Source organism: Drosophila sechellia, chromosome 2L (assembly GCF_004382195.2).
Source record: "Drosophila sechellia strain sech25 chromosome 2L, ASM438219v1, whole genome shotgun sequence".
NCBI classification, from domain to species: Eukaryota; Metazoa; Arthropoda; class Insecta; order Diptera; family Drosophilidae; genus Drosophila; species Drosophila sechellia.
The window spans coordinates 12,938,555-12,954,728 of NC_045949.1; the positions used below are offsets into that span (position 1 = coordinate 12,938,555).

General features: G+C 42.7%; 4 protein-coding genes across 4 annotated transcripts; 3 read left to right on the forward strand and 1 right to left on the reverse strand.

Annotated features, from left to right (window-relative positions):
• The first annotated feature begins 6,546 nt into the window (after positions 1 to 6,546).
• LOC6617826 (protein Mabiki) lies at positions 6,547 to 7,269 on the forward strand. The gene has a single exon (XM_002042100.2). The coding sequence runs from the start codon at positions 6,608 to 6,610 to the stop codon at positions 7,184 to 7,186; it is 579 nt and encodes a 192-aa protein (XP_002042136.1). The 5' UTR covers positions 6,547 to 6,607; the 3' UTR covers positions 7,187 to 7,269.
• Positions 7,270 to 8,588: 1,319 nt separating this feature from the next.
• Positions 8,589 to 9,591, forward strand: LOC6617827 (proteasome subunit alpha type-1). Its single transcript, XM_032721596.1, has one exon. It carries the CDS (start codon positions 8,691 to 8,693, stop codon positions 9,558 to 9,560), a length of 870 nt encoding a protein of 289 aa, XP_032577487.1. The 5' UTR covers positions 8,589 to 8,690; the 3' UTR covers positions 9,561 to 9,591.
• Positions 9,592 to 10,266: 675 nt separating this feature from the next.
• Positions 10,267 to 11,167, reverse strand: LOC6617828 (protein Mabiki). Its single transcript, XM_002042102.2, has one exon. The coding sequence runs from the start codon at positions 11,057 to 11,059 to the stop codon at positions 10,439 to 10,441; it is 621 nt and encodes a 206-aa protein (XP_002042138.1). The 5' UTR covers positions 11,060 to 11,167; the 3' UTR covers positions 10,267 to 10,438.
• A 1,803-nt stretch (positions 11,168 to 12,970) lies between these two features.
• LOC6617829 lies at positions 12,971 to 15,719 on the forward strand. Its single transcript, XM_002042103.2, has 4 exons — positions 12,971 to 13,217; positions 14,766 to 15,146; positions 15,250 to 15,396; positions 15,457 to 15,719. The coding sequence occupies exons 1-4, from the start codon at positions 13,112 to 13,114 to the stop codon at positions 15,609 to 15,611; spliced, it is 789 nt and encodes a 262-aa protein (XP_002042139.1). The 5' UTR covers positions 12,971 to 13,111; the 3' UTR covers positions 15,612 to 15,719.
• Positions 15,720 to 16,174: the final 455 nt, after the last annotated feature.

Consider the following 16,174-nt stretch of genomic DNA (forward strand, 5'->3'; position numbering starts at 1 on the left):
GTTTCGGAATTTATATTAATTTGTCTGGAGTTGGAATCCACTAGCTGAGCTTCGGTCATTTTGATCTTTAGAAAATCTGAGGCGTCGGGAGTTCCCGCAACTACCTTAAGAGCCGTACCTAAGAAGTCTAGGCTTCTAGCGATACGGTGATGTATTTTTAGAACGGACAACAAGTTTATAAGGTGATCTGTATCGACGTCTAACAACTTTCGCATATGCGACTGTGGAAAGGAAGCGGACAATTTCTTTGTTTCATCTACCATGTAAATATAATCAGACAGGTTGCTCGAATGTCTCAGGCAATTACGATGCTCAAACACCAGTACATCTCCGTCTACGACGGGAATGTAGTTGGCGTGGGAAAAGTCGGTAATCCGAGCACTTGCCACTGCCAGGGTGATGAGTGTTATGAGGGCGAACCTGCAAACCAAACGTAGAATAAGACCACGGCATATTAGCTTAAATCAGGCCTACTACTGGAAATTTATATAAATTTGCCTCCTCGCCCTCTAAGTTTAGTTACTATTTAAAGACGAATAAAAAAAACATAAGGAATATCTTAAAGCTAACTAAAAATGGGGGGACCTATTTTAGGTTGTCCTTATGGACCACCCTCCCCTTAATAAGAACAGACGTTCCTAGGTCTGCCTGCACTGTTTGTTCTGTGCACAATGGTGTCAGTTTGTTTCCAAGCCTTTTATTGTTTTTGACAAAAACCTCGTCTCCTACCTCAAAAACACGGTTTTGTCTAGCTGGGTTGCATCTTTCGATGTTGTTCTTCTGGGCCTTTATCAGCTTGTCTCTAACGCCTAGGCAGCGATCATCGGAACCCGAGTGGAGGATCTCGACCGGTTTCTCCTGAGTGACAGAATGTAGGGTCTTATTGTACTCTACCGTTGCCCTTAAGATTAACTCTGTCGTATCGCTGATTTTCTTGTCTAGTTTAAGACACCTGGCGATTTCTGTCAAGGTGCTGTGGAACCTTTCCACTTGGCCGTTTGACGAGCTGTGCAGAGGGGCCGCGTTCACAATGTCAATGTGGTAGCTATTCTTAAGTAGCGAGTTGACGGTTTCAGAGTTAAAGGCGGCTTCATTGTCGCAATATATTGTTCGGATTTTTGGGAACACATTTACGAGTTGAAGCAGGGGCCCCGTGACGTCCACTATTGTTCTGGACAGCACTGGTTGCACTATTGCAAACTTTGAGAATTTGTCAACGCATGTTAAGAATTGCTTCTTATCGGTTGAGAAAATATCAATGTGCAACATTTCGCCGGTATAGCTAGGTATGGGTGTCTCTCCGAGCTCCTGTTTTCTAGGGTGCCTGTCATATTTGGCCTTGGTGCATATTCTGCAATTTGCGACCACTTCCTTTGCTAGGCTGCTCATTTTGGGGAAATAATAGTCGCGCAGTACTTGCTTGGTATTTTCCTGAGCCGCCCTGTGTGCACGATTGTGTTCTGTCGTGATAATTTCCAACTGCTCATTTCTATTGGTAACGTCTATCACCATATTCTTACAGTATCGAAACTGCGTAGCCGGGAAATGAGAAATTAAATCGTGTTGAAAACTTGCCAGGGTGGGCAGATCGCAGTGTATCGCATTCACGACTTCGGGGTTTACTACCTCCTTCAGCGTTTCTAAAATGGTGCTTTTGTCGGTAAAATTGATTAAGTGGCGAGTTTTACTACGAAACAATACCAAGCTTCGCTTCAGTCGGAAACGTGCTTCTTCTATAACAATCTGATTTCTGAAGCAGTTCACCGGTTGGTGTGTCGTTTCGACCGTGTATGTCAATGACAGTTCGCTGTGAATAGTCGCAGCGTCTGACTGAGGCTCATTTTGCAGGGCATTGATGTTCTGCCTAGAAAGAGCGTCAGCCACATGGTTGTCTTTACCCGGTTTGTAGTGGATTTTTGCGTTATGGTCATCAATGTACGCTTTCCATCTTTTTATCTTCGGGTTTGGGTTCCGATCGGACACCGCGAATGTCAACGGCTGATGGTCCGTATAAATATTTATATCGCGAGTGCCGTAGAGGTAGTGCTGTAACTTGCCTAAGGCCCACACTATGGCCAACAATTCTCTTTCATTTGTGGCGTAGTGTGACTCGCTTTCTTTTAGGGTCCTGGAGATCATAGTGATGGGTCTTTTATCTTGCGATAAAACCGCACCAATACCGTTAGCAGAAGCATCCGTCGTTAGATCGAATGGCTTCCTAAAATCGGGGTATCTGAGAATTACATCTTCAGAAGCCAAGACGTTTCTCAGCCTCTCAAATGCATCTCTCTGCAAATCACCGAACTCGATAGGAGTTTTCTTGGACATGTGTTTGCTGATAGAGCCGTTTACTCCTTTCAGCAAGTCCGTCAAGGGCCTCGCGATCGCCGCAAAGTCCTTCACGAAGCAACGGTAATAACTAGCCAAACCCAGAAACGACCTTAGCTCATACAAATTTGTAGGCTCTGGGTATTCCTTTATGGCCTTTACCTTTTCTGGGTCGGTTTTTGCACCTCCATTGGTAACAATGAACCCCAGATATTCAACACTCTGCTTAAAGAAGTGTGTCTTTTCGCTGGATACCTTCATGTTGGCATTGCACAGGCTTTTTAAAACCCAATCTATATGCTTGACGTGGTCATTTTCGTTTTCGGAAAAAATAATGACGTCATCTACGTAAACATAGCACGATTTGCCAATTTGCTCTCGTAGGACGTCGTCGATCGCTCTTTGGAAGATGCTTCCCGCATTCTTCAATCCGAACGGTAACCGACAAAACTCATACTTTCCGCCGTTTACCGAAAAGGAGGTCTTTTCACGGTCATGTTCGGCCAAGTATATCTGGTGGTAACCGGACTTTAGATCTAACGTCGTAAAGTACTTAGCTTTTCCTAAGTTCGCCAGTATCATGGGGATGTTTGGCATTGGGTACTTATCAGCGATGGTCTTTTCGTTAAGTTTCCTAAAGTCTATAACCAAACGCTTATTTTTGTTCCCCAATTCATCGTGGCCTTTTTTGTCCACAACCCAAGTTGGGTTGTTGTACGGCGACTTTGAAGTTCTAATGATGCCTTTCTGCAGTAAGTCTGCGATTTCTCGCTTGACGAACTCAGACACGCCCATGGGATGCGGGTATAGCTTGGAGTATACCGGCTTATCATCTGTAGTGCGAATTGTGGCAACAACAGAGGTGTTAAACGGAAGTGCCTCGTCAGAGGCTGAAAACGCCTTAGATCTGCTTTCGATCATACCTCGAAATTGCGTCTTTACAGGCTCTGGTACGGCGATGTCATTTACGTTAGTAAAATTAACATTATCGCAATTATGATGCTGAAGCTTCTCAGAAACAGAACCATAATTTATCGTACCTTTCTTTGCGTCGAGTTTTGCTCCCACCTGAGCTAGGAGGTCAAACCCTACAATACCATCGAATGGTGACAGTGCGTCCAAAAGGAAGAACGCAGATGTTTTTCCAAAAATATTCATTAAACATTTTTGGTGAACCCTGTTAGAGCCATGAATGGAACTAACCGTGAAAGGGGAATCGACGGGCACCACATGTTTAAGCTCCTTTACGGGCTTGATGTAGTTTTTTGCCGCCCCTGTGTCGATTAAAATTTTTAGTTGCCTCCCTTGCAGCTGTCGTTCAATGAACGGCAGTCGGGAGCGTTCCCTAAAAAATTGATCTGATCATTTTCGTCAGATTCGTCATCTATCTCGGTAATGGCCGCTGCGGCCGCGCCATCATATTCGCTGTCATTTTTATCGTCAGCCTGTTGCATGGTGTTCTGCAATCTCTGACGCCTCTGACCTGTCAAGCGTGCGGAACCGAATCTTTTCTGGCCCCGAGCACTCTCGGCCTTGGCGTTTGTAGGCTGACCGCTTCCAAACGAGATCGGTTGCCTACGTTGGATTACAGTGGAGCCTAACTCCATAGGCTCAGGTGACTGATTCCGAGAGGAGTTATTACTTTGGGCAGAATTATTTTGCTTACCCTGCTTCTTGTAAAAATGGGGGTTTCTGCCTTGGCTATCCTCGGCCCTGCTGTATCTTCCCTGCGGCTCCCTTGAGCGGTTCCGATCTTTTCGGTGCTCATAAGTGCTTGCCTTGTCCTCTAAAGCCCTCGCATATGTGGCGGCAAAATTAGTGCGCTCTATGGTAGCCTCGGATTCCCTAGCCAAGGCTAAAGCTGAGGGCAAATCCTTGGGCTGCGCCGGCAAGACTATGGCCCTCAAGGGCTTCCTAAGACCGGCAATGAACGCGTGGAGAGCATCCTCTCTAACTTCATTGTTAAACAGAATAGCACTACCCGGTTCGTGAGTCATAACGATCTTGTTTGTTATTAACGTCAATCGTTTTTCTACCTCGTCATAATACTGCATTAGGCTAAGGTCTCCTTGCCTAACTGTTTCAAGTCCCTGCCGAAGTACACGCAGCGACGTTTTGTCCGCGTAGGTGCAATCTAGTCGAGCAATAATAGCATCGAAATTTAAGACTGTGTTATGGGCAACTAGTAGCCCTCTCGCTGACCCCCTAATTTTGTTTCTGATAATCGAGACGGCCTGATAATGCGCCTCGCTACCCTCATATCGTTTGAAGATTTCGTACGCGTCTACGGCTGACTGCCGCCATGACACATAGTCGTCCTGCTCCCCCGAAAAATCTGGCAATGTCTTCACAATGTCCAGCTTGACTCCGCATGGTATGTTAGGGTCTGGTTGTATTTTCTGGTATGCCTCTATTTGTGGTGCTTCTACACGCAAGCTCTGCATTTGTTTTTTAACTTCATCTAACTGTGCCTGGAACCTTTGATTTAGTCTGCTTTCCTGTTCGGCCAAAGCCTGGTTAACAGCTCCAGCTATAATAGCTTGTAGCTGTGCGGCGTCCATGGCTGCAGGGCTATCTGTAGTATTCGGACAAAAACCTACTGATTCTAAATCAAACTCGTCGTCACTATCGCGCTCGACTTTAATGTCTCTATATGCCGCCCAACTCATTTACCATTGGTTGACACCTCGCACATATATTTCACTATCTAAGTGCGCGAGAAATGGAAATCGACAAAATTTTCTTTCAAAAGAACAGGCTTGCGCAAAGGAATAATTTATTTACTATTTATTATTTATTATTTATTCCTTTGGGCAGCAATAGCTCACAGTAACTTGGGGTATGCAACGGTAAATAACACTTTGGTAAAAGTATGCAACGGAAATTCAACTTCCTAAAAGCACGCAGCAATAGCTCACAATAACTTGGGGTATGCAACGGTAAATAACACTTTGGAAAAAGTATGCAACGGAAATTCAACTTCCTAAAAGCACGCAACAAATTGTTAGCTTTCTATTTTTTATTTATTTAATAATCGAAGACTGCCGAATTAAATTCACTCATTGAACTTACATATTTTCCTCTCTTAACTACCCTGTTAAGATACTCTAGGTCCGTAATAAACGTTGGGCGCCAATTAATAAATCCTATCGTCCGGTGGTCCTCTCTTATAGGTGACTCCGTTGTATAGGTGTTATGCGTGTCGTCTCCTTTGGCTGGGCGAAGACGTCTTAGGAAGATTAGGATGGAGGGCGTGACTTTGCCCCCGTGGTCTTTCGATGGCCTTTTGGCTCAACGAGAATGTTTAATTAAAACAAGTGGTGTTTTACGGCCAAGTGCCGGAGTAGCTGGTCTTTATTCTTAAAGTGCAAGCTTAGAACTGAATACAAAAGAATATGAAAAATGTGGATCTACCCTAGCTTCAATGCATCACGCCATAAACCCATGGTCGGCAAGCCGACTCAGCATTTATGCAACACAGCTTGGTACCCCGGATAAGGGGTGTCCAATTGCTGTTGCTGACCGTTCGCAGCGCAGAGCGCTGAACTCCGTTGGGGCGCGTCAGCATTGTTTATATGTGGCAACTTAGTTGTTAACTTACATATATAGGAGTTTATTTAACTTTTTAAATATTTTTTAAGCGTGTATTTAATTCAGCTCTCAAGACTTCCATGAATGCAATTCCTTCTACGTAAACATAAAACGCATCTGCCAGCAGTCTTAAAAAATCCTTGACACTTCCTTCTAACCACCGACAAGGACACATAATGCCATGTCATTCTGCAGGAAAAGTATTTGGCAAAGGACCCTCGAGAATTTCCAGGGAATTAAAACAAAGTGTGTTGAGGAACCAGGAGCCAAAGGGACCACACAAATTGTGTCATGCAGGTCAATAAAAAAATGCATCGCCTGCATAACAGTTGTTCGGTCCAGAACTTTCCTGTTCCGGTGGCCACATTTGTCCGATAATCCAGGTAATCCACACACCAAAAAAGGATAATGAGGCAATCCAGCGACGGCAATTAGCGCTGTGATAGAGCAGGTCATAAAATATGCTGCTTAATCCAGGACGGAGATTACCTAATGCGGAATGGATGCGCTAATCCCTTTGTTGACAGACCCAAAACAAAGGGATTTCCTTATGTGGCTACCTGTGCCGCCTACCTACTGTGCATATAACCAGGATATCAATCTCGAAGCCAATCATTCAGCAAACGATCGTCCAACGAGTCACTTCAACACCACAACTCATTCGGAGTCATATCATTGAAATACAAAAATGGAGAACTCGTCGAGCTACACCCACAAGAAGTTTGCCGTCAGCAAGCGGAAACGGGAAGAGGACCAGGACAAGGAGAACCTAACTCAGCAGTCGGAGCAGCCGATCTTCAAGCGACGCCAGACACAGGGATTCTTCCGACCTTGGTTGGATAATGAGCAGAACCAACAGGCGGAGAAGGAGACGTCACCGATGGCAAAGCCCAGTGGCCCAGGATACTCAGTGAGCCAGTACCGTGCCAACATGGTGCGCCGCAGTCAGACCCATCGCCAGCGAAGCCCCAAGGAGCAGATGCGCCGGGATAGAAACACCCTGGCCTGCCTTCTCAGCCGGCGTGCCAAGCAGGCTCAGGAGGAGCAAGTGGGTCAGCAGTACGAGCAGTATCGGAGCCACCATGCCGCCATGCTGGAACAGCAGGTGCGCCTCAGTCTCTACTATCGCCACATCCTCCAGCAGGCGGTGTTCCAGCGTGCGATCAATCCGGCACCGGGTCACATTCTGCCGCAGCAGCAACAGCAGTTCCTCCAGCAGATGGCCCTCTCCCAGCAGATGCTCATCTTTGGTGGCCAGCACTGCTGACCGTTCAAAATATCATAATCAGCGACTATGGATAGCCCAATCATGTGATTTAGTTTATTAAGCCTTAATTATTAATATTTATTGTTGACTTTGAAATAAATCAAAACTGATGCATTTAATTTAAATTACCGGTTTTGTTGACTGGGGGTTATCACTTGGAAAATTCGAAATTTAATCGAAAATTATTATTAAACTTGTTAGGAGGTCAGTGTATTGCAACCATTAAATATTTTTACATATATAATAATGCTATAAAATAATGCTATAATGCTAGTTAAACCAACGGTTTGAAAAAAATATTAAAATTATATAAAATGCTCTAAATGATCAATGATCATTTCTAATTTAATTACAAGCAAATTATGATCATAAAATATAAAATTTTGAGCAATAAAACTAAACTTACTGCTACAAAAGGTGGATTATCTATTATTTGATTTGATTTTTGATAGAAAAGGGCTGAGTCTCCAGTTTTGGATTGGCTGTCCACTGGAGTAAGTGAGTCATCGAAGCATTGACAGATTGTTCCGAGAAACCATTTACCCAGAGTGTCATTACCCAGCAAAGTTCAACTAATTGTTGTCTAGCTAATTTTCATGGCGTTCTCATTTCGAGGCGGCTTTCGTCAAGGTTCAAGCCCGCCACAAAGAACCACATTTTGGACTGGGCCAAGCTTTTCGGCATCGCCTTCAACGCGGTGGATTGTTGGCTAATGATATTGACAGAGATCGGATGTGGCTGTACGGAGATATAGACAAAGTCCAAGCAAAGCTTCAAGTTCAATTGGCCAGTGAGACGGAGTTTTGCAAGCGCACACAGCTCGAAGCGCAGAAATGCAATTTTCAATGTTAGGCCAGTTGGAAAAAAAAAAACATAAAATGCAGCCACAACAAAACTCGACAATTAACTGAAATTGATGTTTGGCTGCATGGTACAAGTGCAAAGTGGTTTACTGGGTTGTTGGAGTTGCGACGGAAATTTGCGCCATAGGAAGTCGGACTGCCACAAGTACTATCAATGAAAATTAAAAGTAATTAACTGGGTTGCGCAATCGCCAAAGAGTTAATTATGTTATGTGCAGGGGGCTTCCCCGGCAGCATGAATAGGCCCACTAAATCAAAGCTCCTATTTTGCACTCACAGCCCGATGCAGTTGGCTGCATGTGAGGCGGGTGCACTCAGTGACGAACATCAGCCTATGTTTTCTCCATCGGATCACCCGAACTTCCTCATAGACAGTTGATTTTCTACTTGGTTAGGCATTATGCAAGTTAGCCGGAGTGAAAGCATGTTGGGTTTGCAATTGCATTTTGCCTTGGTATGCATCGAAACCCTTTCTGACCTTTGTGACCTCATTCTATGAAATGATTTAGAGTTGACCATTACAAATTCTATTACACCTTTGAAATTAATATCAGTTTCCAAATACTTTTAACTCAAGCTAGATAAATTTGCCACTAACAACCTAACTTTAATTCGCCGAATTCGTTCTCACACTTTTGGTCATGTTCCGGAATCAGTATGACAACGACACAACCACTTGGAGTCCGCAGGGTCGACTCTTTCAGGTGGAGTACGCCATGGAGGCGGTGAAACAGGGAGCAGCCACCGTGGGACTGAAGGGCGCCGACTATGCCGTGCTGGCCGCCCTGTGCCGCACATCCAAGGACACGAACACGCTCCAGCGGAAGATCATGCCGGTGGATGAGCACGTGGGCATGTCCATCGCAGGACTCACGGCAGATGCGCGCGTGGTGTGCCAGTACATGCGGACGGAGTGCATGGCATATCGGCACTCCTATGATGCAGAGTTTCCGGTCCGCCGTTTGGTGGCCAATCTGGGCAATAAGCTGCAGACCACCACACAGCGGTATGATCGTCGTCCCTATGGTGTGGGCATGCTGGTGGCTGGCTATGATGAGCAGGGACCGCACATTTACCAGGTGATGCCCACGGCCAATGTGCTCAACTGCAAGGCAATGGCCATTGGATCCCGTTCGCAGAGTGCTCGCACCTATCTGGAGCGAAATATGGAGAGTTTCGAGGACTGCGACATGGATGAACTGATATGTCATGCTATTCAGGCCGTTCGAGGATCCTTGGGCTCCGATGATGCCGATAATCTCACCATAAATGTGGCCATTGTGGGCAAGGATATGCCGTTCAAAATGTTTACGGATGCCGAGAACCAGATGTATGTGGAAATGGTCAAGGGTATGGATCCACCTCTGGAGGCCGACCATGATGCTCTATCCGAGGAGGGAATGAGTGATGATGACATGATGGACCACGGACCAAGTAGCAGTGGAGTTCCACCCAATGATATATCTGACATGGAAACCACTGCATCCACCGGTGGCCATGATGCGCACTGATAGGATTAGAAACTCTCACAGAGTATACCAAATCTATTGTTTCGTTAATAATGTTATAATAATTATAATTATAGTTAATTAATTTATAGTTATTATTTTGCTTTGCTTAGTTAGTTTTAATAGCATGTATAGCATATATATTCATCTGACTGAACCTAAACAGATTTAAGTAATACTAGTCATTCCTATCAATACATTGAAATTTTCCACAGGGTTTAGGGGTTATGCAAGTGAAAGCCTTTAGCGTGACCAATTCGATTACTAAGGATTTAAAAATATCGTAGCTGCGACTAGCTAAAGTGTTTAGTTTAACTTTAAGTGCGACGACGACAGCTGAGCGATGGACGGGAATGGGAGTAGTTAACATTTAAGCCCACATTCCCGTAGTTGGCGGTTTCGATCGGTTTATGGCTCTATTGCCAGTGGTTTGACCAGGGTGCAGGGTTAATACCCAGTGAACTTTATCCGACTGGCTGGCCAGTCCATCGATATTCCCCATTGCTCCATGGGTGGGCAATTGTCGATGGGATCACCAATAACGATTTGCCCCATGGGCTGATGATTGCCTATGACACCAACCTTTGTGGATTTATTGACCAGATCCGATGGCTCCACTCTTCATTGTATTTTATTATAATTATATTTATTGGTTTATTAGCGGTTGATTACTTCTTTTAATATTTATACCATTATTAAGAGCAAGATTAAAATGAAATTTTCATATTATTTATTAAGAAGTTCCTGCTTAGCCTTTTAAGGCATTTATACTAAATACATACTAAATTTCTTAGCATTAAAAGTTCTTGAAGAAACTTAACAACTTAGCATATAAGTAATACTTAACTATATAATACAATCCTGAAAGGAGGTGGGCGTGCCTAAGCATGCTCCTGCTTTATGCCACCAATCAGGTAGTCGATGCTAAAGTTACTCTTGGTATTCTCCTCCGGTACTCTCCTGGAGGAGACCAGCGGGTGGTCTTCCTGCTTGACCAGCTGCTTGAGATGATTCAAATAGACCCTGGCGCGCAGACTCTGCTCGGCGATCTTGAGGTGCTCATCGGAGCACTCCTTGTACTGCTGTTCGATCTGCAGGTCATCGAACTTCTTCTTCCGCCGACTCATCCTGCAGGCAATGGTGTTCTTGTTGCGGCGCTCCTGATCCTTCGGCGAACGCTCCTTCTTCGGGAATTTTCGCACCATATTGACGTGGTACTTGAAGATGCCTTGGATGGCCTCGGTTATGATGGGACTGGCGGATTGGTAGGAAACGCTCGAGGATGAGGATCCCAAACGACGACGCTTTGGCAGTGGACTAAAGTCAGCATCCTGATCACTGAAACCCAAGCTGATGGACTGATTTGCCTCTTCGAAAGGACTCCGACTGGTGCAGGGTGTGCCGCTGCGGGAGATTAGCTCTTCCTTCAGCTGCAAATCGCATTTCTCAATCTTTCGAACCATGTCGAACTTTTTGTGGCGATAGATCTGATGGTGCTCCATTGTATGGTATGATGCGCTGTGGTTATGCTATGTGTGTTCTTCTCGAAATCTCTCGATTGAATGCTGTCCTGTGGATTGGTACACTAGCTTATATGGCGAAAGCCTTATCTGCCACTCTTCGTAATCCCCCCACAACTTTTATAACTTTGTTTACACAAATCGACGACGAATTTTCTTTTTGCAAAACGAAAACAAGATCATAAACCCGCTCGATTTGCCTGCGCACGCGTACATGCCACCCAATCCCGTACCCAAACCCAATCCATCCCACTTACCTACTCGTAAGCCCACCCGTTGGGCATCCCTATCTACTGGTCATGTTTATTCTTGCGTGCGTTCAGCTGGGATCTTTTGAGTTTCAGATACAATACAATCCGAGTTTTTCCGGATCAGTAGGTGGCGAAATGCGCGCCCATCGATTGTCTGGTTCATTCAATTCGTGTTTGTTCCTCTTTCAAATCTATTATCTGCTGTGTTTTTCAATGTCGCCGCCTTTTGTAAAAGTCATATATACATTTATATATATGTATATATGGATTTTGGGCTACTCTTGTTCAATTGGCCTCTATTGGAAAAGTATTTTGCGGCCTCATTTGTCCAACTCCCTTTGCATCCCGCTGTTGATAAGGTGTGTGTGGCACTGATCTTTTGTTCTTCGCTTGTTTCTCTTTTTTTTAGATATCACTTCTTGGAACTCGGAGTGCCATTTCTGGGTTTGCAGTTTAATGCCGAAGATGACGATAAGATGACGTCTATTTGGGGTTGCAAAAGGGCACATTCCTGTAGACAGTCTGCGTTTGCTGATAACGTGCGTTTATCTCTTTTGTGCCCAGGTCACTTTATAAATCGTTGTAAACGCAGTGCATCTTAAAACGTTCCTAAGAAAGTAGCATTCAATAATTGACCTGCGTAAAATAATCTACTTATTTGTTTGTCAATTAAGAACTGAGGTTTTCCGAATTAGTATACAGATTTGTTTTACATGCATGACTCACTTACAGCCTTTTAAGCTTTTACAAAATCGACATACTTCGGCTACTAGACACACGTGACTAAATAATCACTAATCAAGCACTTTAAAAATTGCCGTAAGGTGCAAAAAGCAGAATTAGCATTGTAGCTGTTAGCACGGCCACGCTTGACACCAATTGTTTGATTTATACTTTCATTACTACTTACTAGTAAAAACAAGTGTGTACAAAATGGGCAGTAAAAGGTTCTGCCTTTTCATTTTGAGGGTATACGCAGCTGTATATTTTACTAGGCCACAAAATTGCAGTAAGTTAAATAAATGCAATGGGTTTTCAATTGATAGTGATAGTATTTTTAAATGTTTAGGCATGGAAGTACAGTGATCTTAAACTAAGTTATCTATAGTATCGCCCAAAATGGCAATAAACCCAAGTTCCCGAGACATTTAATAAGGTGGTACGTTTTAATTAGCCGCCTGGAACCAAGATCTCCATCAACATCTCCATCATCAAGTCGAGGAAGCATCTCCGAAGCGAGTCGGATCACTTGGGACAGCTGCCGGTAGTTGGTAGGCGGTTATGTGATGGGTAAGTCGGGTCGCAATGGGGTCGCGATAAGTCAAATCGGATGGCTGGGTGGCTTCCACTTCACGATTTTACGGGGGAATTTAATAATGTCGTTTGTATTTCGCTACTGTCTACTGTCTATTGACTTTTGCATTTGCTTTGTTTTCTACAACTGCGACGGCGATTAGTTTCAAGCTATTTTTGTTATCCACCCACCAACCCACCGCCCACCGCTCCGCCCCCAAATCCCTATTATTTGCTAATGCCGAGCATCTGTGTTTGTGCCTCTTTTTTATTTTACGTTTGTCTTTGCAATTTCGATTTGATTGGATTTGTTTTGTTTTCCCATAAATAAGAGCCCGCCACCCATCGCAGCTCTCAGACGTTGATTCGCATTTGCATCGGTCAGGTTGGGCTATCCAACGGATGTGGAATAACTTCACACAACGAGAAAGTCAATTCAACCATCATTCAATCTAAACGTATCCAATTATATATTAAACAAACTATCGAAATGGGTCGTATCTTCGGCGCAGTTGCTCTAATTCTGATGGCGGGCTCATGTTTGGCCGCGGAAATAGAATTGCCACCAGTTGAGTTCAAGCCGGTTCGAGAAATACGTGAGTGTCATTATACATATGTGAAAAATTAAACCCGATATTAAAATTAAGAAATAAGAACAACTGAAACAATTCTTGGAAAGTCCAAACTTAGTGCATATAACAAAATAAATGTTAAAGCAAAATATACATAATAACACAGCGGACATTGCCTTGGCAGTTTTTATTATTAATTTAAAACGATCAGTTATAACATAAGAATTGAAACTAAAAGTTAATCTTTAAATTTTTAAAAAATTCTATAATTTCGAGCGTTGTTTTAAAACAATTTAAAAAGTATAAATTGTTAATTCGACACTTTAGTATACTCTGACGTTGCCAAGTCGTTTAATTTGTGATATTATCAGTTAAATAGAAAATTCGAACATACAAAATTGACTTCGTGATATCAATAATCATGTGAAGCACGCAACTTTGTGTGAATTTTAAAACAAAGCAATTCAACCGACTGACAAAGTCAAAGTTTAAAGCCAGATTAACTTAAAACAATAGAATTGCACAACTTTAGATACATTGCAATATATTGCATACCCTTAGCGAAATTTTTCTTATTTTGACTTAATGATAATAAAATATTTTGTGTATTGGCTGATCTTTTTAAGGATTTTTAATTGTCCATTAAGCCCGTTTTGTAAAACTGAACATGTAAATGAGATAGATAAGATTGAAATTTATATTCTTCGCAACGCAACAGAATAATTAACAGAAGTTTATATAGAAAAGAACATGCTAAAAAACATATACACTTAAAAAATTATAATTTATAATTATTTAGATAAGAATTTCCTGAAAAGCATATACACACAAATAAATATAAATTATGTCAAAGTAACACGTGCTGTCTAGAAATTGTCCTTGATGTGAGCTTTATTTCACTATTAAGACACGATTTTACTAATTCAATTATAAGTATCTAAATATGTTCTTTGGCATACGCAGACAGACCATGACAAAACACAAAATGTAGATTGTCATGCTGATAGGTATTGTCTTCAAAAAGTTTTGGCCAAAAATAAACACACAGCCATTTAAATTACCTCATTGTCCAGGCCACAATTGCAAATGTTTTTTATACGATATTTGCCGACCGAGTCACTTGCTGTTGTAGATATAAATATAGCTTTTTTATGGGAGAAGTTAAAAATATATGACAAGTTCGTCGCTTAAGTCTTTTGTCCGGACATGTCACTTCCGCCGGTACGGTAGACTTCTCCCAAGGTAGACCAATAGGAAAATTGCCGAAACGAACTTGAGACAACGAGCAGAACGAAACTCTTTAATGATATGCAGGAATTTTCGCTCAACTCACTGACAAAATCAAATCTAATCAACAAATTAATTGCGCATGACGTTGACAATTATGTGAGCGACGAAACGTTTAAGACAACTGAAAATTCTCGGCTAGAAAACTGTCACGTTCTGATCATAGTCACATCGATCGTACGCGATATGGCTAACGTGTTTTATGCTGAACTAAATATGTCAAGGTCCCCATGCCAATTTAATTTTTGTTTTTTTTTATTTTTTGTTTGGCTTGGCATTCGGCAGCTGGGGATATTCCGACCTGCCGGGAGGGTGACATCAACATCAGCGAGTGCATCAAGCAGGGCCTCCAGCAGATAACGCCACGCATGAAGTACGGCATCAGCGAGCTGAACATTCCGCCACTCGATCCCTTCGAGATGGGAAAGAGCTCCTACAGCTACACCTCCGGCCTGCTCCAGGGACGGATCTCCATGAAGAACGTTGTGGTCCACGGTCTCAGCGAGGGCATTGTGGACAAGGTCAACTTCCGGCTGAAGGATGGACGCGTGCGCATGGAGATCCTTTCGCATGTGCCACAAATGTTCGTCGAGGGCTTCTACAAGGCGGACATCAAGCTCAACGACCTCAAGCTGAATCCAAAGGGCGCTTTCAACATTACCATGAGTAAGTAACGTCACAAAATAATTAGCTAGTATTATTATTATATTATTCAATATTATTATATTATATATTATACAATGATTTTGCTTGGCTTTTTCTTCTGCAGCTGATGTCGGGATGAGGGCGAGACCCATAGGCGAGCTCTACGAGCGTGATGGTCACACCTATCTGCGCCTGACCAAACTGGAGACTGAGCCCAAGGTGGGTGACCTGAAATTCTACGCCAATGGACTAGTTCCCGATCCGGTGCTGAGTACGTAATAACCAATCAGCTTTATTATAGCACTTACTAAACTGCTTTGTTTTCGCTCAGACGATGTCATCTTGGACTTTATCAATCAGTATTGGCGCCAGCTTTACCAGGCCATGCTTCCCGAGACACTGGCCACCTGGCAGCCCCTGATCCTGAAGTCCACCAATGACTTCTTTGCTGCACTACCGTTCGATATGCTTGTTACCAAGAATTGAGATACCTAACTTTAATATTGTTTTACTATTTATACCTTCCGCATTCATCTGTTCCACTCAAGGTGTTAACATAGTTTGTACCGAAATAAAGATACAATTACCTAAATATTTTGCTAGAATTACTTTTTTTATATTTAAAAAAAAAACATTTAAAAAATATGTCTATCTATGTTTTCGTCGAATTTGTAATGTGTATTTTCTTGAGTGAAAGGTTGCACTTCCACTAAATCATGAGTCATAAGTCAATTTACAAGTCAAGATCAATTAAATAGGGCTTGAGTGGCAGACTGAAAAAGTGGTGCTATAATGGTCACATAAAAACTAATAAATTGAAATGTTTTATTGGTTTATTGGTAGTTAGGAATCAAACCAAATGGATGGAAAACTATTGGCTCGAATAATGGAAGTCACTTAATAATTATCCTATAAGCAATAACTCAAGACACTAATGGATTTATGCAACCCGATTGAATTGTACTTAATTGTATAACTTTTCACAGGGCGTTCAATGACACACACAAACTTAAAGCTTTTCAGAATATAATAGATCTAATTTAACTTTC